Source organism: Orcinus orca, chromosome 7 (assembly GCF_937001465.1).
Source record: "Orcinus orca chromosome 7, mOrcOrc1.1, whole genome shotgun sequence".
Taxonomy (NCBI): domain Eukaryota; kingdom Metazoa; phylum Chordata; class Mammalia; order Artiodactyla; family Delphinidae; genus Orcinus; species Orcinus orca.
Genome location: NC_064565.1, coordinates 72,026,059 through 72,049,264, shown reverse-complemented (window position 1 = coordinate 72,049,264; position 23,206 = coordinate 72,026,059). Strand labels below are relative to the sequence as shown.

The 23,206-nt window shown below is 35.3% G+C and overlaps 1 protein-coding gene across 1 annotated transcript in view; it reads right to left on the bottom strand.

The window, feature by feature from the left end:
• Positions 1-17,984: 17,984 nt before the first annotated feature.
• ZNF804A (zinc finger protein 804A) overlaps positions 17,985-23,206 on the bottom strand; it is a 317,543-nt gene continuing 312,321 nt past the window's right edge. Inside the window, exon 4 of the mRNA XM_004267407.2 lies at positions 17,985-21,695. Coding sequence (XP_004267455.1) covers positions 18,452-21,695 — 3,244 coding nt within the window. The 3' untranslated portion in view covers positions 17,985-18,451. The remainder of the gene's footprint in view (positions 21,696-23,206) is intronic.

Here is a 23,206-nt window from a genome sequence, read left to right as displayed (position 1 = left end):
TCTCCTGGGAGCCCAATCTTAGAGGGGTCACCCTGAATTTTCATGAATTTTACCTACAGCAACCCCACCAGGTGCCCACTGTAACAATTGTGAAGAGAAGGAGAAAAGTACCCAGTTTGAAATACACCTAGAAAATAAGAAAGCATTGGAAATAGGCCCAGAGCTGTCTCTATAACAAAAGTTTGCCCTTCAGGGAAAATGACTTTACCAGAGCAATTAGACAGCTCCTGACTCCCTATCCATTATATCTTATGCTCGGGGGTTAAAAAAAAGGTTATGAGATGTTTCTGAATCACAGCCCAGTGACTCAGGCCAATGAAAACTGAGATTTAACTGTAAAACATTTGAATTCTTCCCTTCCCCCATATCTTAACATCACAACAGGAGGCATCAATAATAACAGTAGAAAGAGCTGCAAGACACAGACTCGATTAAGTTCTTAAGGAAACCCAAAGAAAACAGGGGAGAAAAAATTACAAATGAGGAAACTGAAGCGTCTGGCACCTATATCTATAGAAAATATTATACACAGTCCAACATCAAGCCAGACTAACATAAAACCTCACATTACGTGATATATCATGCCCAGTTTTCAACAATAACAGCAAAAACAAAATATAATACATGCTAAAAGACATGAGACAAAGCATCAGAACCAAAGTGAGATATGAAATTGATTTTAGAATGAATTTAGAAAATTTAAAATCACATTTAGAGAATTTAAATCAATTTAATATGTTAAATGTACTCATGCAAAAAGTAGGCAGCATGCAAACAGATGGGTAATGTAAGCAGAGGGATGGAACCACAAATCAAAAATCAGAAGGAAATGCTAAAAAATAAAAAAAAAACTAGCAGAAATGAAAAATGACATTGATAAGCACATTAGCAGGCTGGATGTGGCCAAAGAGAGTATCACTGAGCTTGAAAACTTGTCAATAGAAAATTTCCAACCTGAATTGCAAACAGATAAAAGATGAAAAAAAAATGAAGATTATATCCAAGAACTGTAGGACAATTATTTAAAATAAAGTAGGTACCATCATACTTAAGGTGAGAAACTAGATGCTTTCGCCCTGAGATCAGGCACAAGGCAAGGATGTCCTCTCTTAGAACTCTTATTCAACATTGTACTAGTAGTTCTAGTTAATGCAATAAGGCAAGGAGAGGAAGTTAAGGTATGAAGCTTGGGGAAGAAGAAATAAAACTTTTTATTCACAAATGAGATGACTGTGTATGTAGAAAATCCTTAACAATCACCAAGAATTCCTGGTTCTAATAAATGATTGTAGCAAGGTTGTGGTGTACAATGTTAGTATATAAAAGTCAATTGCTTTTCTAAATACCAGCAATGAATGATTGGAATTTGAAATTAAGAGCACAACACCATTGTATTAGGCTGCTCAGGCTGCTGTAACAAAATACCACACACAGAATGGCTTAAACAACAGAAATGTATTTTCTTACAGTTTTGGAGGCTGTTAAGTCCAAGATCAAGGTGCCGGGAGGGTTGGTTTCTCCTGAGAACTCTCTCCGTGCCTAGCAAACAGCTGTCTTCTCCTTGTGTCTTCACATGGCCTTTTCTCTTTGTGTACACACTCCTGGTGTTTCTTCCTTTTTTTATAAGGACATCAATTCTATTGGATTAGGACCCAATCCTTATAACCTCATTTAACCTTAGTTATTTTCTTAAAGGCCCCATCTCCAAATACAGTCACAGTGGGAGTTAGGGTTTCAACCTATGAATTTTGGAGAGACAATAACAGCCACTTACATTAGCACAATAAAAATTGAAATATTTATGTATAAATCTAACAAATAAATACAGGATTTATAGATGGGAATTACAAAGCCCAGTTGAAAAAATCAAAGGTGGTCTAAATAAATAGATTTTTTATGTTCCTGGGTAGGAAGACAAAACATTATTAAGATGTCAATTTTTCCACCTTGATCTATAGTTTCAACACCTTGTAATCAAAATCCCAGCAAGCTATTTTGTAAGTATTGACAAACTTATTCTAAAATTTATATGGAAAGCAAAAGATCCAGGAGAGTCAGCACAATCCTGAAGAAGAAAAGAGTTGGAGGACTGACACTACTTGACTTTAAGACTTACTATAAAGTTATGATAATCTAGATAATGTGGTACTGGTGAAAGAACAGATAAATAGATCAATAGAACAGAATAGAGAGCCAATTGAATTGAAAACCTATGTTTATATAAAAACCTCCACATGAATGCTTATAGCAGCTCTATTCATAATCACCAAAAGCAGGAAGCAACTAATATGCCCTTAAATATATAAACAGACTGTGGTATATTCAAATAATGGACTGTAATTGAGTATTAAAAAGAATGAGCTATCAAGCCACAGAAATACACTAATGAAACTTAAATGCACATGGGTCTGTGAAGAAGCCAGTATTGAAAAGCCACATACTGTATGCTTCCAAATATGTGACATTCTGGAAAAGGCAAAACTGTATTGAAAGTAAAAAGATTAGTTGTCAGTGGTTCAGAGGGAGAGAGGAAGGGATCAATAGATAAAAATGGGATTTTTAGAGCACTGAAACTATTATGTGTATACTGTAATGGTGGTTACATGGTATTTTGCATTTGTCAAAATCCATCGAATTGTACAATACAGAGAATGAACCATATTATAAACTATGGACTTTTGTTAATGATAGCGTATCAATATTGATTCATCAGTTGTAACAAATATACCACACTAATGCAAGTTGTTAATAATAGGGAAATTGCATGATAGGGAAGGGATGTATATGAGAACTCTCTGAATTACCTGCTCAATATTTCTATAATTATTTAACCATTTTATAAAAAGTCCATTAATTAAGTACATACAAACACACACACACACACCCCACGCATCTTTTACTACTTATTTAGCATGTGGTCATGGACAAATACTCCCTTAACTGTGGTTTACTTGTCAATAAAATGGGATTATTAAAACAGATTTCATATGAGGATTAATTTAAAATGTAAGAATGCTAAATATATCAATGTAATAGAATATAAAATTACTGAGCTTCAGTTAATGTAAATTCACCCCATACATGTCCATATACTTATTACACAGATTTAACTCTGTCAAGGAGGATTTCATGCAACTGAAAGTTACCATAAATAAAAAACTCAATTTCATAAGATACAAACAATAAGGAAGATTTATTATCTCATAAAGCAGAGTTTACATGGATAAGAAGTGGTCACCTTAAAAAAACAGCTATTGGATAGACATCCAGGAAGTGTCCTATAATAATTTTTGTTTTATCCAACATTTTGGTGTTATGTGAAATATGGTCTTATCGCTATAATTTGTTTTAAAACTGGCTCAAGAATGAATATATTTTGCCCCTTGCTTGACAACTTTGTAGAGTCAAAATGTCTATAATGCTCTTTATTTTAATCTCCTCATCTATTTTTGCCACCAGAGAAAGAACAGTGCTTTGTTGACACACAGTAGTACCTGATTTTCAGTCATATTATTTCTGCAATATCTCATTTGGGGGTGCTAGAGATTTATGGCAAAGGAAGAACGCTATTATTAAATCCAGTCTACTTTTCTAAGAACATCATGAGACTGAAGCTAAAAAGAATAAAGGCTATATTGCTTTTCTTATAAACATTCATTTTTCTAAGTGATTATTCCCATTCATTCATAATATATTTTTATGTCCAGACTAACTGTCAAGGTACAAAATGGCTTCAGGTCAAAGTTAATAAATTAGAATTTTGGAAAACATATTTATATTTCAGATGAACTGAACCACTGTTAAATTCTATATTTATAATTTATAAACTATAATGGTCAACAAAGAATCACTTAATACCTACTCTGGACAAGTAAGCAGTGTATAAATCATCTAAGGTACCCCATATTTTGAATCTGGAGGGTACCAGAATGTAATACATATTATGTACTAGTTATTATTCCAGACATATGTTCTCTTCAATCAATTATTTTAAATTGAGTACAATTTAAAATTTCTTATTAACTGTTCCAGAACCAGGACATACAGTGATGGATGGAGATATAATTTAGAACAAATAATGTAATTCCTTACCAAATATGGTCATTCATTTAATTAAAGATTATTTAATTCAGCTTCCTAATTATAATGGGGGAAATCTCTAAATCACAGGACGATGTCCTTGTTAAAGATCGTGTTCCAAATTACTGTAATAGCTAGAAAATAAACATTATGTTCTGACCAACACCCAAGTTAGGTTTTTGTTTCCCTACAAGAAGACTGTCTTCTTGTAGTCTACTATCTTCTTATACACGTTAGTTTGTGTACATGTTAGTTTGTGGTCAGTAAAGGAAATTTATTGTAAAGGAACTTTCCAAACATCTCAAGTGCTTTGCCCTTTCTTTCATCATTTTTATGTGCTGTTTCCTCTTTCTGTCTGTCTCTGTTCTAATTGTCTTTATTGGAATTTTAAAAATGAGAGCTCCCCAATATGTTTCAGAAGCAATGGTTACAAAAGAGGACCTATACACAACCTGTTCTGACCTGCCTGCAAACCTCTATGTAATAGTGGACACCAAAGTCTTATTTATCTACATGGATCAATACCTTTGCTGTGACCTCAACATTCCTTAACACCTTGGAATTATTATTCCTGTTACATATAAACATATAAATACAATTAAAGAAAAATGTTATGTTCAATGAACAGTTATTTTTGTATGTTTTTTTCCTGTTGTGAATAAGCAATGTGTTCTAAGACATAGAACTAATTTTTGATCAGATATTTTAGGTTAATATTTCCTTTATTTTAATTGTACTTTATTCATGGAAAAGGAGCAAAGATGATCAGAGAAACCAACAATATAATATTTTATATGAAATCCTTTCAGTCAAGGGCTGTGATGGGTCTGAGATTTAACCTACTTAAAAGATAACAGGTTAGCCTGCCATGGGTTCATGAATTCTGGTAGAAGACATGAGACTCTTAGGTTAGAGATGAAGGACAGTGCTTCTTATTCAGGACAGTAACATTAGCCTGAGTATCAGCATTTTGGTGCAAGCTCTCTTACCCCCAATTCTGGCTGGTTCATGTGAAAAGAACCAGGTGGCATCTGCACATAGTTTGTTACATTAAAGAAGAGGAATGCTGAGCTTAGAGAGCCCAATTTTCTCTTAATGATGGACATTAAGCGTGTTTACCCTTTCTTCCAGAGAGAGAAACTATCATTCTTTTCCAAGGCTGTTCACTATTCAAACATTATTAAAAATAATTCAGAACCAAAAGCAGTCAGTGCCTCACTTAGACGGCATATAGAAATGTTAGAGACACTTGGAGAATTGTCTTTCAACACCTTCTACCTTATAAAAATGTTTTCTTAATATCTCCTTCTAAGGTAGAGGAATTTTTTGTAACTTTTGGAGGTGGAGAGGGGAAAAGTCAAAGAAATCCCATTTGAAAACAAGAGTGTTATATGATTCTAATGAAGTAAGCTACGAAAGAAAAAAAAGTCAGTGTTGCAGACACTGGGATTTCTTCTTTTAATCTTTGTGTGTACCAGTCCCCTGGCTTCTCTGTAATTTCATTTCTAAAGGTCTGCACTAGCAACTCTCTTCAGAGAACTTCCCTTGGGATACTGATGCCACTTTGCCTACACTTGCAGAGTTGCAAGAAGCTGAGAGTTTGTTTCTTGATGGCTGTTCTTAGCCAGTGATTGATTGGTCCTTGAATTGATAGCTCACTATGTTTCTATTCAAGAAAAACACTGAAGTGAAGCTTACACTTCCACGTTTCCCTGAGGGATCAGCTATATTTACCCTCCATAGGACTTTCTGGGAATAATATTCTTTTTAACTTCTATTTCCTCTTCTGTTTTTCCTATTACCTTCCTAGGTTCTCCTGAAAGCACTTTTATTTTTTTGCGGTAAGCGGGCCTCTCCCGTTGCGGAGCACAGGCTCCAGACGCGCAGGCTCAGAGGCCATGGCTCACGGGCCTAGCCGCTTCGCGGCATGTGGGATCCTCCCGGACCGGGGCACGAACCCGTGTCCCCTGCACCGGCAGGTGGACCCTCAACCACTGCGCCACCAGGCAAGCCCTGAAAGCACTTTTTTAGTAAATCATTTTCACAAAAATTCTTGTTTCAGATTCTGCTTCTCATTAACTATGCAATAACAGGCAGGAAAGATTAAAGAAAATGATAGCTACCACTATTGCCTGCTTATTATAGTCCAACACTCTGTAAGCCCTTGATTTCATCCTCATAACACCTCTGTGAGGTAGGCATTGTTATTCCAGTTTAGTTAGGAGAAAGAGAGGTTCAAAGAGGTTAATTAATTTGCCCAAGTCCTGTTGATAGTAAGTGGCAGAGCTCAGTTCTGGCACCATCGCCATCCAAAGACTACGTGTCTAAATACTACAGAGATTAGGAAATCTAGTTTAACTTTTACTCTTCTGAACTTAAGTCTTGAACTAAAAAAGCAGCTCTGAAGAATATTTTCATGAGCCTTTTCGTTAAAATGTTAACAGTCAAGAATATGCCCATGGAGATATTTAAGCAGTGACCATGTACATGGATAATGCTTCCCAGATCCTACTGAGGTCACACTATTCTATAGTTGCATACTCCAACTAAAAGTAAGTTTGTAATCACTGTTCCTCAAATGTTAGGGTGAATGAAAATGTAAGAATTCTCAGGTCCACAGAGATAGGAATTCTTGAGGAAAGCTTCTAGAAAATCCAGATCCACTGGTGTCAAATCCAGGTTTTTTTTTTTTTTTTTACTGTTTTTATTGGAGTATAATTGCTTTACAGTGGTGTGTTATTTTCTGCTTTATAATGAAGTGAATCAGTTATACGTATACATATATCCCCATATCTCTTCCCTCTTCTGTCTCCCTCCCTCCCACCCTCCCTGTCCCACCCTTCTAGCTCGTCACAAAGCACCAAGCTGATCTCCCTGTGCTATGCAACTGCTTCCCACAAGCGATCTATTTTACATTTGGTAGTGTATATATGTCCATATACACTACCACTCTCTCACTTTGTCCCAGCTTACCCTTCCCCCTCCCTGTGTCCTCAAGTCTATTCTCTAGTAGGTCTGTGTCTTTATTCCTGTCTTGCCCCTAGGTTCTTCATGACCTTTTTTTTTTTAGATTCCATATATATGTGTTAGCATGCGGTATTTGTTTTTCTCTTTCTGACTTACTTCACTCTGTATGACAGACTCTAGGTCTATCCACCTCACTACAAATAACACAATTTCGTTCCTTTTTATGGCTGAGTAATATTCCATTGTATATATGTGCCACATGATGTAATGAGTCTGCTATACATTTCAGGCAACTGTAATTGCATTATGGAACTGAATTATGGAAAGTCAAAGGAGGTGAAAGAGAACTGCAATTAATACTTAAAAAATAGACATTAATTCATCCTAATGTAGTGATGTACTGTCAAATATTTGTAAGTTCAGTTTTAATATTCCAATAGTGTTCTTTTTTTCTTTTGCTCTATATTCACATTGTCTTTTTCTTCTTTTTCCCTTATTTCCAGTGTAGATACACTTCAGTTGGGGGTGCAAGAGCTCATCCTTAGAAAATGTTAGCTTACCTAAGCTATGATCTTTGAAAGCCTCTAATGAGGCTCCCAACTTTCCTGCATAGGCTGCAATAGATGTACCTCTGTGAATAAAGGCTACGGAGATGAGCCATTGTAAAGTGTCCAAGAACACAGACTTTGAGCACAGGGGATGCTGTGAGCATACAGTCGTATCTCTAAATTAGTATGTAGGGAATATAAATTGCAAATAATTAATTGACTAATTGTCAAATTTTCATGTATTTACCATAGTCTTGGACTTAGTCTTTTATAAAATTTAAAACTATTTTTATAGTCTTTACAACCATAGTTGCATCTTTTTTTGTACCTCATAGATATTCTAAAAAAGTTTGCTTACACTTTCTTGCCCACGATTCTCTGTTAAACTCAGTGAAATGTGGCTTCTTGGCTCACCTTTCTAGTAAAGTTACTATGTCAAAATTGATAAACAAAAATGATTTAGGTCATTAAATGAAAAATGAATAGTTCTTGTTTACTTAACTACCTTATGATATTTACAACTCTTAACATACTCTTTTTACTTAAAACTATCTCTTGCCATTATTTCCATGGTACTATAATTCTCTAGTTTATACTCTAGCTCTATGGAAACTTCTCTGTGTCCTCCATAGTTTCTTTCTCCTCTTTCCAAGCTTAAATATTGCTTGTATTTTTAGGATCCATTTCTCTCTTTATATATTCTCCCTGGGGCTTATCTCAAGCCTTCTAAGACTTTAATTAAAATGATCAGGGTGATGATTTCAGGATAATTTTTTTTAGTATATATCTCTTTTGAACTTTAGACCTGTTCAGTAGTTTCTCTTTCAGAAGATCTGTATTTCCATCTTAGAGTGATTAAATTCTTATTTTCTATGAAACTGAAGCCCAAGGCATAATGTGAAGCTACTGAGCTATTATGTGTGATGCCATTGTAGTTATCTTCACTGCAGTTAATAATTTGCTTGCCAAGATTCAAATTTGTTTGTTCTCAAATCATTTTGTGCATGTTGCATTTATTACTACAAGCATATAATTTAATTCAGTGTTAAGTCAAGTGATGAAATATGAGTACCAGGAGATCAAGTTTATTCCTACAACAATGAAGTTTAATGCTTTAGAAATTCTCAATTAGGCTGAGTTGCTAAATAAATGATGTCAACTATGGCATGGGTATGGCAACAAAGTAAGACTGGAGAAAAATAAATAAGTAAAAAATTATTTGGATTTGTTCAGTAGTGTACTTTAAATTAACGTCTGGAAGTCATAGATTATTTGAGTGCGGATTATATAAGAAAAGATGACTAACAACTTCAATGGGTAAACAGATATTCAAAGAAAAGGCCTTGGGCTTATAGCACAGTATTGGTGAATTTAATACACAATAAGATAATGAGTTAATATACAATGTTTAGACTGTCCCATTGTGCATACGTGCCATGATGTGTGTTTTCTCACTTTATTCAAATAACTAACAACAAACCAGTTCTGATTGTTTCAGGTAAGAGAATTTTTACTACATATTCATGTATTTGCAAGATAACTCTATTTGGATATATTCTAGGTGCCTCAAGTTTAATGTATAAAAAAATATTATCTTCCATTCCCCTAAACTTTCCAACTTTTATAAACTTTCTTCCATTCTTGTCTTCTGTCTTTTCATTATTGGTAAATAATCACATTGGTCAAATGGACCAGACCTGAAACTCAAATTTCATTTTTAAATCCTCTCTTACTCTCTTCAAAAACTTTTCCTATAAAGTCTACTCTTAAATAGCCCTAGATTATCTAACTTCTAGATTATCAAACCAACATTATATTTATTTGCTTGCTTCTGCTTGAAACTCCTTTTTATTTTTCTGACATCCTCAACACTCTTAAACAAATGCACACATACTAGTTAATTCTTCCTTATGTAATCCTAGTGATATTTCTAATCTGCAACTCTGATAAAGGCCAGTCATCTCACTATTTAAAAACTGTTAATGACTATCATCCTAACTATAAAGTCCTAATGATCTGCTTTTGTCTTGTTTAATCTCTCAGCCTCATCTATCAAAAAGAACCCTTTTTACGCTTTTGTTTCCTTAATGTGGCATATTCTCTTTCATAACATATTGTTTATCACATTTATTATGTTATGCAGCCCATCATATTAAAATTGCCAATTTAATTATCTATTTCCTCCCAATTCTAAACTTATTATTGATAGGTTTTATTTCTAGCTCTGTCTCTCCAGAGCCTAGTAGAACCCTGGAACATAGTAGACATAAATGATCATGAGACAAGTTTTCCTAAATAAGTTAATAAATTGAAGGGGTGTCTCAAAATGAGAATAGTGTAGTCATAGCCTGAAATTATATTATTAGCCATAAATTGTTTATTCAGTCCTCTCACTGCTGATCAAAATTGAGGACAAGCACCTCACTAGCCAGTTATTCAATAATTTCCTAGAATAGTTATCATGGCATTTTCCATGCAAGACCTAAAGAAACATGAGATTTATGATGACATGGAAAAGGAAGGCATCTTACAGTTTTCCAAGCAGTTAAGAAAATTTTTTCACATCTTTGACTCTATGTACCTGAGAATATATCCCATTCCACCTCCTGACTGTGACTGTGGAGAGACAGAGGGTAGCATCTTGTTTAGGGAAAAACATCCAGGAATTCCAGGCAGCAACAATTAGGCAGTTCTTGGAAGGTGTGTGTGTGTGTGTGTGTGTGTGTGTGTGTGTGTGTGTGTTCCACAAAGTATATCTGGAGAGACAAAACTCATTCTGCAGACTTCGAATTTGGAGTACCCATGTCTCAATCTCTGTGTTCTGGTGGAATTAGGAGTGACGACCAGCTGAAAACGGTCTGCCAGTATCCTCCCCGAGTGCTAATCTTAACTGAATGATTTGGGCTTCAGAAAATGTATTATTTGCTGAAGCAAGAATGACAGTATCTCTCAAAATAGGATGAAGATTTGAAGGGAGTTGGAGAGGGATGCAGCACATCTGAGTGCAAAGAGCCCGATTGGCTACTAAAACATTCACTTCTTGTGAATGGCTGAATTTATTACCAAGGAAAGTCTGTATTCAGCGCCTGATTTTTAACATTTACATTCTCACTTTGTAATCCCTCCACCCCCCCTCAAAATGTCCCAATACTTCCATTCAGAAAGTTCCATGTGTTCTTCTTGGAAGGCATTACGGGACATTATGACATAGAAGCAGTGTGGCCTGTTCCACTCATCCTCTTGACTGTGACTGTAAAGAGAGAGCAGCATTGTCAAAGGGACAATGTCCAGGACTTCCAGGCAGTGACTAGCATGCAGTATAATGAGACTGGATCTTGGGAGGGAAGGGAAAATCATTCAGTACAGTACTGTAAATAGCTTCCAAGTTTCCAAGTAACAACGCAGGAGATGAAAAAACAAAAACAAAAACACTTTCCCTCACTAAGCTCTGAGCTCACTGTTTATAGGGGGATTCAATTTAAATTTGTGTATGGAAATACTATAATGTATTATTTTTCATGTAGAGAGAGTATTATATTTCTATTCCATCTAAAACTCTATATTCATAGCCATTTAAAAAAAATCTTTACTGTCAGTAAAGTATCATTGCAGTCAAAATGCATAACCCAGTTCTTAACATAGATGGGGACTCTAACAACTTGACAGTACAACCATAATAAGTTTTAATAGTTACCTCCAATTGTAGCTAGATTTATCGGTATAATGGATTTCTGTAGAGTCCTTTCTGTGCTGGCATGTTTAGGCAAAGATTATTTATATGAAAAAATAATGTTATATGAATACTGGAGAAACACTGATTCTCAATTTTACAAATAAATCTTTGTTTGGCAATTGAAAAAGGTCGTGTCGAACTATTATTACATATTAGAATAGCAGATAAGAAAGCACCCTGGCAATCTTTGGATATGCAAAATGCAATGATAATTGCTAATGTCTAAAATGTATTTAAAATATTACGTTATGTTTCACACTACCTAACAAATGTTATGGCTTCACATAGGTCATGGTCAGGACCGCTGCACTTCAGGACAGAAAATAGATTTCTCATCTCAGTAGAACATATTAATATTTCTATCACTTTTGTTTCAGTACAACTGTTCTGGAGGTAGAAGCCATTTAATAAAATCTATAGTTAGTTTTAGGCTTACTAGTTTAATGTGAAGATTAATGACTTACCAACTTTATATACGTTAAAGTAAGAGCCACTTGTAAAATCATTTAGATTAAAAATAGTTGAAAAAGATAAGCAGATTATCTTAAATTCAAAGCATTAATTTGAAACTTAGTTGTTTTCAATAGTGTGTGGGAAATTTAATACAGTCCACAAGAGTAAGGCAGCTGAAATGTTGGATTTTTAAAAACTCACTCTCCTTGAATTTAAAATGTCACAATTTGGGCAGGCTCAGACCAGGGATATAATAGGAATTTGTCACAAAGAAGGGAACATGTCATGTAAGTCAATAAGCATTTTGGACCCACATAATTAACTCAAGTACAGAGGTTAGCTTCACCAAGTACAACTAGGAGGATCAAGACACTGTCCAGGTAGCAAGTTTAGGCAACAATGAAATGTTGAATTAATTGGTGCAACAGAAAAGGGGAAACGCCAGAACACAGTGTAGTGCTGACGAGAGCTAGGAAGGAGCTGAGATCTAGTTTTGTCCTAAAGGAGATCGTGGACTAAGTAGGGTAACCAATGAGTTTATGCATTGAGAGGGTTTTCCAGTTAGAAGCCCAGCTGTTGAACTAAGCCTGTGAAGCAAGATGAAATGGGCTATTTAGATGAGCATTACATCCTAGTTCTTGTAGGTAAAATGAAAATTTAGTTCTGGGTATAATTCCTGGTTATAGGAATTAAGTAGTGAAAAGAATAGGAGAACCTTTTGGAGAAGCCTGAAGGGTTAATGTAAGCATGTCATCAAAGATACTTTACTTAATATGTGGGCACTTCCCAAAAACTTATGCTTTCTGCCTGTACCTTCAATAAATATACTGAGGAATGAAGTGAAATTAATATTCAATGAGGGAATTAAAATAGTCTTAGAGATAATCAATACAAGCTAGATATGGAAGGTAATAATACTAAACCACAAAGTATGATAAATTCCACTGAATATTATGAGACCTACTTCTTAAAATTAAAATATATTATATAATATTCTGAAGATAGTAAATACATAGAAAATATACCCCATAAAAATGTTAGGAAGTAATTTATAAAAAGTTAAAATGTAGCAGTTAAAACTAGAACCCTAAAAAAGGGAAATATTAGTAAAATATGTAAATAATATATTCAAAATATTACCACAAAAATGTAAAAAAATTAAAAATAATTCAGTTACTTAAAAATAAGATTTTAGGAGATTAAAAGAAAAGAAAAACCTTGTTATGCTCAGAGTTTTCTACCAGGAGCTTCCGGTTCAAGTAGATTCCATATCCTATGTTCCCAAGCATTGGAAGCTCAGGGCAGGTGCTAGTCTGTAAGATGCCTCTGAGAATAAATAAAAGGCTATTGCTCTAGGCATTTGGCTTAGTGAGCAATGGTGTCTTTGAGCAAAGGAAAAATAGTCGCTTTCTCTGTACCAATGTAGCCTATGCTGGGTCTGGGGGAGGGGGGCACAATCCACAGGGCTGCCAGTTGGTGAGCTAGATTTCAATCATACTCAGCAACTCAGAACAAATTGCATAGCATTTTACTGCAGGCTTTAAATCAACACTTGAACATCAACTGATAATATACGTAAGCTTTAAGCCTTTATCATCTTATTTGTGAGAGAAAGTAAACAACTTATTGGAAAGCATCCCTGGTGGCAACTTTCACTCCCAAGGACAGTGACTTAGCTAGGCAAATAAATGGAGGGAAAAAAAAAATAGAAACAAGACTGAGAAATGGAGAATACAGTAGTGTGGGAAAAAAAGACATTGGTGAATATAAATCAATACATAATGAAAGAGCAAACTTTGGATAGCTAAACATAAGATTTTGCATGTCTGCCTCTTTTACTGGACTTGAATATCTGAGTAGTAGGTGTGTTCTATTCATTCATTTATCCCAATATCTAGTTTAATGTCAGACACATAATATGCTAATGTTTGGTGACAAGTACTAATGGAAAGATGAAAAATAGATGATAGATAGATAGACAGATAGACAGATGATAGATAGGAGCTTGTGCTTTTCTCCAAGGGCAGGGGAAAGGGTTCAAATCATGCTTTGATGATTGATTGCTCACTAAGCTCTATTTTATTTTATTTTTTATAAATTTATTTATTTTTGGCTGCGTTGGGTCTTCGTTGCTGCACATGGGCTTTCTCTAGTTATGGTGAGCGGGGGTTACTCTTCATTGTGGTGTGTGGGCTTCTCATTGCAGTGGCTTCTCTTGTTGCAGAGCATGGGCTCTAGGTGCACGGGCTTCAGTAGTTGTGGCTCGTGGGCTCAGTAGTTGTGGCTTGCAGGCTCTAGAGCACAGGCTCAGTAGTTGTGGTGCACGGGCTTAGTTACTCCATGGCATGTGAGATCATCCCGGACCAGGGCTCAAACCCGTGTCCCCTGCATTGACAGGTGGATTCTTAACCACTGTGCCACTAGGGAAGTCCCCCACTGAGTTCTATTTTAAATAATTCATAATACCATTAAAAAATAAGTTATTCATGCTAAATGGTGTTTTGAAGCCCTAATTATTTTGGAAAATTATATATTTTTTCAGACTGATTTAGAACAAGTTTGGAGTAAAAATGGTTAACAGTTCTGGAACTTTGGAATACAATCTGCATAGTTTTTAATTACATTTTCCCAACTCATTCTATCTTCTCATTTAACAAACTTATTGAGTGTTTACTATGCATCAAATGCTACTTTGACTCAAGGAGCTCTTACTTTAGTGAATTTGAAGAACAGACCATATATTCAACACAGAGAATACTTCATAACAATATTTGAGCACAGTATTCCAGGTGAAAATAGAGGACAGGAAGCTAACATTTGGAGACGGAGGGAATTTGGGTAAGAATTCCTAAAAAAAACCAACTTGACATTAGTTGAATTGTGACTCATTAGTAGTTAGTCAACTGAAGAAACATAGGGAGGAAAGCATTGCAGGATAACAGAACATGCTCACACAAACTTGAAGATGATTGTAAGTAGATTAGAGTGATTGGCCTAGAGGAATTCTGGAATGGATGGTCCTGACTAGGGAGGCTGACATCTACTTCACCATAGATTTTCCATGACTTGCTAAGAACTTTGATGTTTATCTTGACAATTATTGAGTACCCATAATAGACTTTAAAGTAGAGGAGTGTCATAATAAGGTTACATTTAAAAAATGGAGCCCTGGCAGCAGTGGGGAGGATAGAGTGTATGAATTGGAAATTGGGAAAAGTGACATTAATTTATAACAGCAACTCAGCAATTCAGATTATGAACTACTAGGACTAGAACTATATAGAGTATACTGGTGAGAAATATCTGAGAAAAACTTAAGGAAATGGAGCCAAATGGGTTCATTGATTAATTTTTATGTGGGCATAATACCCTGGCTTCTGACTTGGAACAGTTTTTAAATTTTTTTTTTGTTATTATAATGATATTCACAGAGCTTTGAAACAAAGGACAAATAATAGGTTTCAGTGGTACCTATAAAGAAAGATCACAGATTTGAGTTTTGGGTTCAAAATACATAGCGGATATCTAGATTGAGATGTCCTGTGGAGAGTTTATACAGGGCTTCAACACATGAAAGGACTTGGATATACATATATATGAGAGAGAGATGGGGTGGGGGGGTGGGAGAGAGAGAGAGAGAGAGAGAGAGAAGTTGAAGTAGTAGTAGATGAGTTTCCTTGTTTCCTTCCTGTCATCCAATGTGAGTTCCTTTGTTACTTGGCTACAGTAGTTACTTGTTACTTTCTACATTCAGGTTTTATTCTATATTCCAAACCACTCAGATTTACAATAACAAATCTATAGCAATGCCTATAACTAGCAGACCAGAGATGGTGGGTAAGAGATAGTGTTAGAACCATTTAAATTCCCCAATTATATAGAATGTATAATAATTTACATCTGGATGGGACTGGGATTTTAGCTCCAGGATTTATGGACAAGCCATTGGCCGTCCCCAAACCTACTTCCAGTGTATGACTGCTACACTGGCCTGACTCCTGCTGCCACTAATATGAGCTTGACTGGTGGTCCTCTGACAGCCTCATTGCTTGGTGAGTCCACCCTGACTTACCTGTCTAATTGCTCTGCTTATCATTGATCTTCAGCCCATTGGCCTGATTCCCTTGATTCTGGAGTTGGTGTTATCAGAATAGATGAACAAGTGTGTCATCATACATTGATTTTGAGTCCCGAACTTATAACAGATGCCCAGACTATGTGAGCAATATCTTACCAAAGATATCAAGTATTTAAATGGATTGTTTGTAATAAAAATGGCTCCGACATACTCAGCTAACTTTCTTTTCTTGTCCAGCCACTGGTATCCACAAAAACCAATCAATTTATCTACCAAGTTGAGTTTCAATTACTCTTAGGTGAGAACTTTCCTCCTCAAACTTTCTAGAAATTTCTATTATATAGTTACTAAGCAAGTATATTCTGCTACAACTAAAAAGTTAAGCATACCTAAATGCATTATTTTAACAAAAATAAATGTAGGAGAGCAACAGAATTGAAGACAAAATAAAAGGAATGATAGCATGGAGAAAGAAGCAGAGGATACACACAAATGATGTATACAGTGAAATTAAGAAGGAAAAGATCAGGAGAAAAAGGAATTAAAGAATAAAAAGAAGAGGTAAGAGGTGAACATGTGGGATGATAGCCAGAAGATGACAAAAAAAGAGGGAAAATCTGCATATTTTAAAGTGAAACACTTGGTTTGATTTTAAACAGCAGAAACAATCCTGCTCTGATATTAAAAACAAACTGGAAAAAAAAAAAAAACTGGGTCAACATTCCTCAGTAGATATTCCCATCTATATTATCTTCAAAGATAGTTTCAAATATTTTGCTTGGGGAAAAATCACCCATTCCAATTCTAGTTACCATTTTTGGAACATGTTATCTTAGTGTTTGAAATAAAATTTCTTCTTTTATTATTTTTCTTCTTATTTGTCAATCATGCAGTCTTTCACAACCGTTTTTCAGGAAAACCTTTAAATCAATGATTATTATGGCACATAATCAAGAAAGTATACAACATAGATTTTTCCCCTGTTACTCTACTTACAATAGAATTCAATATATTATTCTGCTATGGGTATATATGCTTATGCTCAATATTTTTAGGGAAACCCAGTTCTTACAGTAAGCTTATGAAAAAGCATTTCTTCAATACAGCATCACTTAAAAGTTGCTCTTCCTTTAGAAGGACTCAGTTGGCCTCTCTTTTGCCTGGATTCATTGCTAGGCTACCATAATCCATTATCATTGGCACATGGTGAGTTGAATCCTCTCCACCAGGCATGCAGACTTTGTCTTAACCAGTGGCATGGACTGAGGCAGGTACACATTAGAAACTCTTGTGGGAAGTGTGATGTTCCCTAGTTTTCTATTAAATAATTGTATTCTTTAGTACACATAGAAGCAGCACTTGAGTGAACAAGAATGCAGTGGTCATTAAAAATATAGCAGAATCTGGAAGGGTGATATGGATGGAGACTTTCTAATTGTTCCTGCGTGATTTGGAAATATGATAGAAACATGACTACCAGAAAGATTTGCAGAAGGAACAGTTATTTATTCACTCTCTTTCCCACTTCCAGATTCTCAATAAAGAGTATATCCAGATTGTATTTATGCCATTCTTCCCAAGATGTTATATAATGGTTAGTGATTAATTAAACCTATTCCTTAATCCATGCCAACATTCTTATATATGTATATTCTCCGCAACAATTGAAAATAAACACAATACATTTGATAATTTTGACATACAAAAATGTTATAAGAACTTATATTGGTTACTTGCTATTTCTTACCTACTAGTACTGTTTAATAGTTCCCGGAACAACACTAAATACTTTGCACGTTTTGTAGTTATTCGCCCCCCCACAGCACCAAATGCTAACATTACTTTAACAAGAATTTCCATGGTTTATTATCTAGAGGGCCAAGTGTTCATGAAATATAGTAAACTTTGAGTATAAGCAACATTATGACAAACAGAAAAGCAAACGGACTTAAACTTATTCTGAAAGATAGTATTACAGTTTAAGTATTGACAGAGCGCCAAAGATATTTTGCTGATCCTCTGAGGTTCAGAGATGTCAATAAACAGAAGAAACAATATAAATTCAAAATCTATTGTTACTATACAGTCTCAAAATAGTGAAAACCAACTAAAAACAAGGGTTTGATTTACTTAAATATTTAACAAAAATTTATTGCAAGAGAGATTTTTTCACTGAATTTACAGTTTCAAGGAACATTGTACAAAACATAGTGCCATCAGCTTTGTCTAAACATTAAATAGGTGCAAATACACAAAGGTTAAAAAAAAACAAAGAGCATACTTTACAACATAAATTACAGTACTATAAATATATTTTATATACATTATACATACTTTTAAGACATCATTTTAATATACAGCATATATTATATTGATTTTCAAACTATTCAGTGCCTTACTAATATTATATATCAGAAACTTAAGAATTTATTTGCATCATTACACCTACAGTAAATGATTTCATATCAATGAGGCCATATTTTACCTAGTTTATTTCCACCATTTAAATAGGCAATTATCCACTTAGATGAGCATTAACATGTAGAGCAATAGTTTTCACATGAATATTTTCTTTCCCTTTCATAGTGATGACTAGAAGAGGGGCTGCAGCGGGATGACCGATGGGTGGGGGGACAGCAGTGAAGGAAAGAGTGCATGGGGTAAAGGTGAGAAAGCCAGATGGCTAGGATGAAGAACTGAAGCTGGAATGATTGGCATCTGAGGAGAAGCAACAAAAGTTGGCTGATTCCCAGGACAAAGCCTTGGTCCTACTTGTCCTACTGAGATCTGAGGTAACGATGTTCTGGTGAGAGCTGGGACTTGGGACAGAAACTGTTGGTGTGGTTGAAGCACTTTAAAGGTTCCTGCAGCGGCAGCTGCTGCTGCGGCTGCAGCAGCTGCTGCATGCTGCTGCAAAACAGTATGGTGGATAGCGGTTACAGAGGTAGAACACAAGGGCTGCTGCAAAGGCAAAGGCTGCAGAGGTGTGCTAGGGGGTGGGAGGGCAGCTGGAGGAAAAGTGAATTTGACCTTGTTGGCCAGCATGCTTGGCGGAATGATGTGCTGGTAGACTTCACATGGTAGATTTTTGAACTTGTCATGGTTTTCTATTGGAATCAATAATGCTTGTTCTGGTAAAGCTAACGGAGCCAGGATCTGCTCCGTTGTTACAAAGGTATGGCCACTGACATGTGCTTCTTTGAATGGTAATGGTGGTTGTGCGTTAAGGATTCCTGAATTAAAACACAGCCACTCAGTTGACGCCTCATTCATCTTTCCTTGTGGAAGGGCCTCAGCCAGTTCATAATGACAAAGGTATGATTTAGGTTGTGACTGTCTAAAGTTCCTTTCAATACTAGGCATCTTGAAAGGAATTTGCTTCTCATTAATATTTGTATTCTCACTTCTTTCTTTGTGTTCAAGCAAGGTACTGTCCATTTCTTCTTTTGTTGGGGCACTAGCTATGTAGACTGAAGTGGTGGGTTCATTGGAAATCTCTGACAGTTCACCAGAAGTGGTCTCCATTACGACCTGCTCAGTTTCACCACTGGTTTCAGAAGGAAGGGGACTGCTAGCGGGCAAAGACAGTTTATTTTCTACTTGGTCCATTTGTTCTGAGTTCCTTTTGACATTTGCAGTTTCTTGTGGTTTTATTTCCTCTTTTCTGTCTTCACTTATTATTTCATCCGGGTGATGTAAGAAAGAATTACCTTTCCTAGGATAATCTGTCTTCTCTTTGAGTTCCAAAGCTTCAAAACTGGTGTGGAATCTACTTTTTCTCCTCCATTTCCTTTTAGGTTTACAAGGAGCAGAAGCATGGGGTGGCCTCAAAAATTCTTCTGGTAGATAATTCTGTTGATCTAAACTTTCATCTGAAGAATAAGAATATGAATGTTGTCTACGTTTTTGATGGCATCTTTCTGATTCATTAATGAGAGAATTATAACCTCTTTTAACTGCCTGGTTCTGACTCATGCATTTCATTTCATTTTGAAGAACTAGGCATCTGTGATCTTGACTACAGCTGGACGTTTTGGCTTTCCAACTACAGTAAGTTCTGGAGTATGTTAAATTATGTTTCACAGAACGTATCATTGTTGAATTGGATTGTCCATTGAAAACAACTGAGCTCTTTTTACAGTGGTTTTTAGAACTGATAATATTCTTATTATTATTGTATTCAGTGTTCTGGGTTTTACACAATTCTTCATTTTCACTTAAGTATATGGATGCTGATTTGGGCCTTTTATCAGGTAATTGCTGTGAGTCTAATAATTGCTCTGTAGCTAAATACTGTTTTTCTGAAATTGTTTCCAGTAGATTTTTCCTAGTTTTATCAGTGTAACTATTTTCTCTTTCCATTTTGAAATACATTTCTGATTCTTTGGTTTTCTTTCCATAATCATGGTGACATAACTTTCTTCTTTTTTTCTTTCTTCCACTTTTATGGAACCAGAGTTCGTTAGTATCTTTCAATCTTATTTTGTTGTATTTGCCACCAAGAACATCCTGTTTTATCTGATTTTTAGTAAAAGTATATTTTTTTGTTTTTCTGATCCTACAGGAAATATTTTTATACCTCTGACTCATACTCTCATTTTTTCCAGAATCACAGCTATTGGAGAGTGTATCACCAGCAAAAAGAGGAGTGACTTGGGTATATCCATTTCTGCTACCTCCAATTTCATGATCAGTAAGTCCTGTCACAGATGCGTCCTTGCAATCTAAAACTGGTCTCTTGCAAATGTCTTCTCCCTTCTGATGAGAAGAAAGATCATTTAAGGGCAGCTTATTTTTATCTAGATTGTTGTTTAATTTAGTGGACTTGAAGTCAAAACAGAGAGGATTACAGCTATAGGAAACTGATGGTTGAGTAGTTGTGTAAATCAGCATTTCTGATGGCCACTGAAGAACTGTGGATCCATCTTTGTTAAGTACGGGTACAAATGGCTCACATGGTCTTTTATATAAATCCATTTTTTTACGTAGGGTTATATTATCCTCTTCAGAATTTAAAGGGGCCAACATGTCAGGGCTGTGATTTTTATATTCAGCTTCAGTCGTGGATGCATCATTGTCCTTAACACTTTCTTCTATGGTAGCTTGCAAAGACAAGCAGTCATTAGCCATATCAAGAACTATGGATTTATTTCCTAGCAAGTCAGAAGTGTTACCACTTACAGGTATGTCTTCATTAATAATAACATCTTCCAGTGGAATTTGATCTGCTAAAGGGACTGAATGTTGACAATTATCTGCATCAGATGATGAAGGGAGTTGAAACTGGCAAAATGGAGGTAATAGTAATGTATCTTTTTCACTAGAAACTTCTTTCATCTCTTGAGTTTGAGCAGTTTCTTTGTCAGTGCACCTTCCTTCTGGTGGATGAAAAGAATTAGCTTTCTCGTCAGAACTCAAAAGCACATCTGTTGGTGAAGAGAGTTGAAGATGACAAGCACCGGGGACAAATCTACTTTTTCTGCTAAATCCTTTTTCCACAGAGGCATCATCATTGTATTCAGAGAAGGCTGCAGCTGAGGACTCCAGCTTCACGGATGCTTTCTTTGGAAATGCAAAAGAAAAGCCAATTTTGTGTCTGTGAATCCCCTGGGCTTGATCTCCAAGTTGGCTCTTTTTGGCGGTATAACTTTTCACGCTTTCTGGATCTGTAGCAACAGTGGTAACACCTTTAGCATTCTCTTGGCTATGAATCAAAGTACATTTGAAATCTTCCTGGTTATTAACTGAATCCACCACAACTCTTTGGGAAATTTCATTACAATTTTCTCTCACAGTAACAGTTGTTGACTTGAACATAGGACCACTTCCAGGAGCACTACAAAAAGAAACAAAAGTGTGTTTTCATAAAGGACACTTGAGGAAATATACTCAAACACTTACAACTTAGAAATGTCAGCGTAAGATTTTTTTCAAGTTTTAAAATCTTTGTAAGATAACTACTTTCATGTAGTGCAATTGCCTTCCATAGAACTACAGTTTAATTTAGTTATTGGATATTGTTTGGGATAACTTGGAGATGATGTCTTGACGTTACTTTTATAGCTATTAACAGCAATGGTCAAAGACATTTCTATGCTCTCAGCCAGTGTTTCCAAACCAAGAATTTTTTTACCCCCATGGCCTCTTCAGTGACATTTTAGAATACGGAACTCTCTAAAATAAAATTACTTTTAATTCACAAATACTCAACACCATTGATCCTATATGGAGAATATGAAGGAAGTTAAAGAAAAACTCTCAGTCATGATGTAAGCAGGGCTGGGAATTCAGTTCAACAATTCAATTCAACCAGTGTTCACTGAGCATCTACCACAGGCCAGGTGATATGCTCAATGAGAGCTCTGAGTCTTTTGGAATGGCTGTTCTTAATATTTAAAAATTATCCTGAAGTTATCCATTATATCATTATATAGAGTAAATATAGGAAAAGACTATACTTACGATGTGGTTTCCATTTATTTGGAATTACAGTATACCATAAATAGTGAGCTCTTATTAAAAGAATGATACTGTCCAGCACATAAACAAAGAACTACCTAAGTATCATCTTTACCCCAAAAGAATTATGCTATGCAGAATTTTCCATGCTTTTCTAAAAAGTTAGTTTCTCAGAAGTTATAAATTGTCCAAATTTTTTTAATCGAATAATTTCTTCAAAATCTAACACAGTGGACTGTTTTATTACCTTGTTTGGTATTAAGAAGCAACACTACTTAATTTACACCTCATTAGAGGCACCAAATTACTGGGAAAATCATGTGTCTGGGGGAGCAGTGTAATGTGAAATATTTATGTATGCTAAGAAAAGTAATTTAGATAAGAAGTTTTGCTTCTTTTGTACATATCTTATTATCAGCTCTACTTCTCTTAATATATTAGACTTTACATTTGCAAATGAATTAAATTACACAGGTCCGAGATAATATGAAATGTAAACTTGCACTTATATAATTTTTCATTTTTTACTACACAGAATAAAACTATCTAGTTGGTATAATTCAACAGAGGTTATGTTTGATATTAACAGTTCACTATAGGATTCAAGATATATTTGAATTTTATTTTGACTTTTCTAAAGCTGACATCTCAAACAATGTTTTGATATGTCAATATCCCCTAACATTATTCTGTATAAAATAAATTTGGCATAAAATAGCTTTGTTTTAAACAATAATCAGAGAGGCCTATTTAATGGGGGGGTACCCTAAGGGTGGCTGTCTTTTCATAACATTGCCCTGGCCTGAATTTTTAAGTTCTGATTTATAACCTTATAGCTGCTCTCTGTTAGAAGCAGGTCAAAGTGTAAGAGCTGTAAAGTTTTAATAG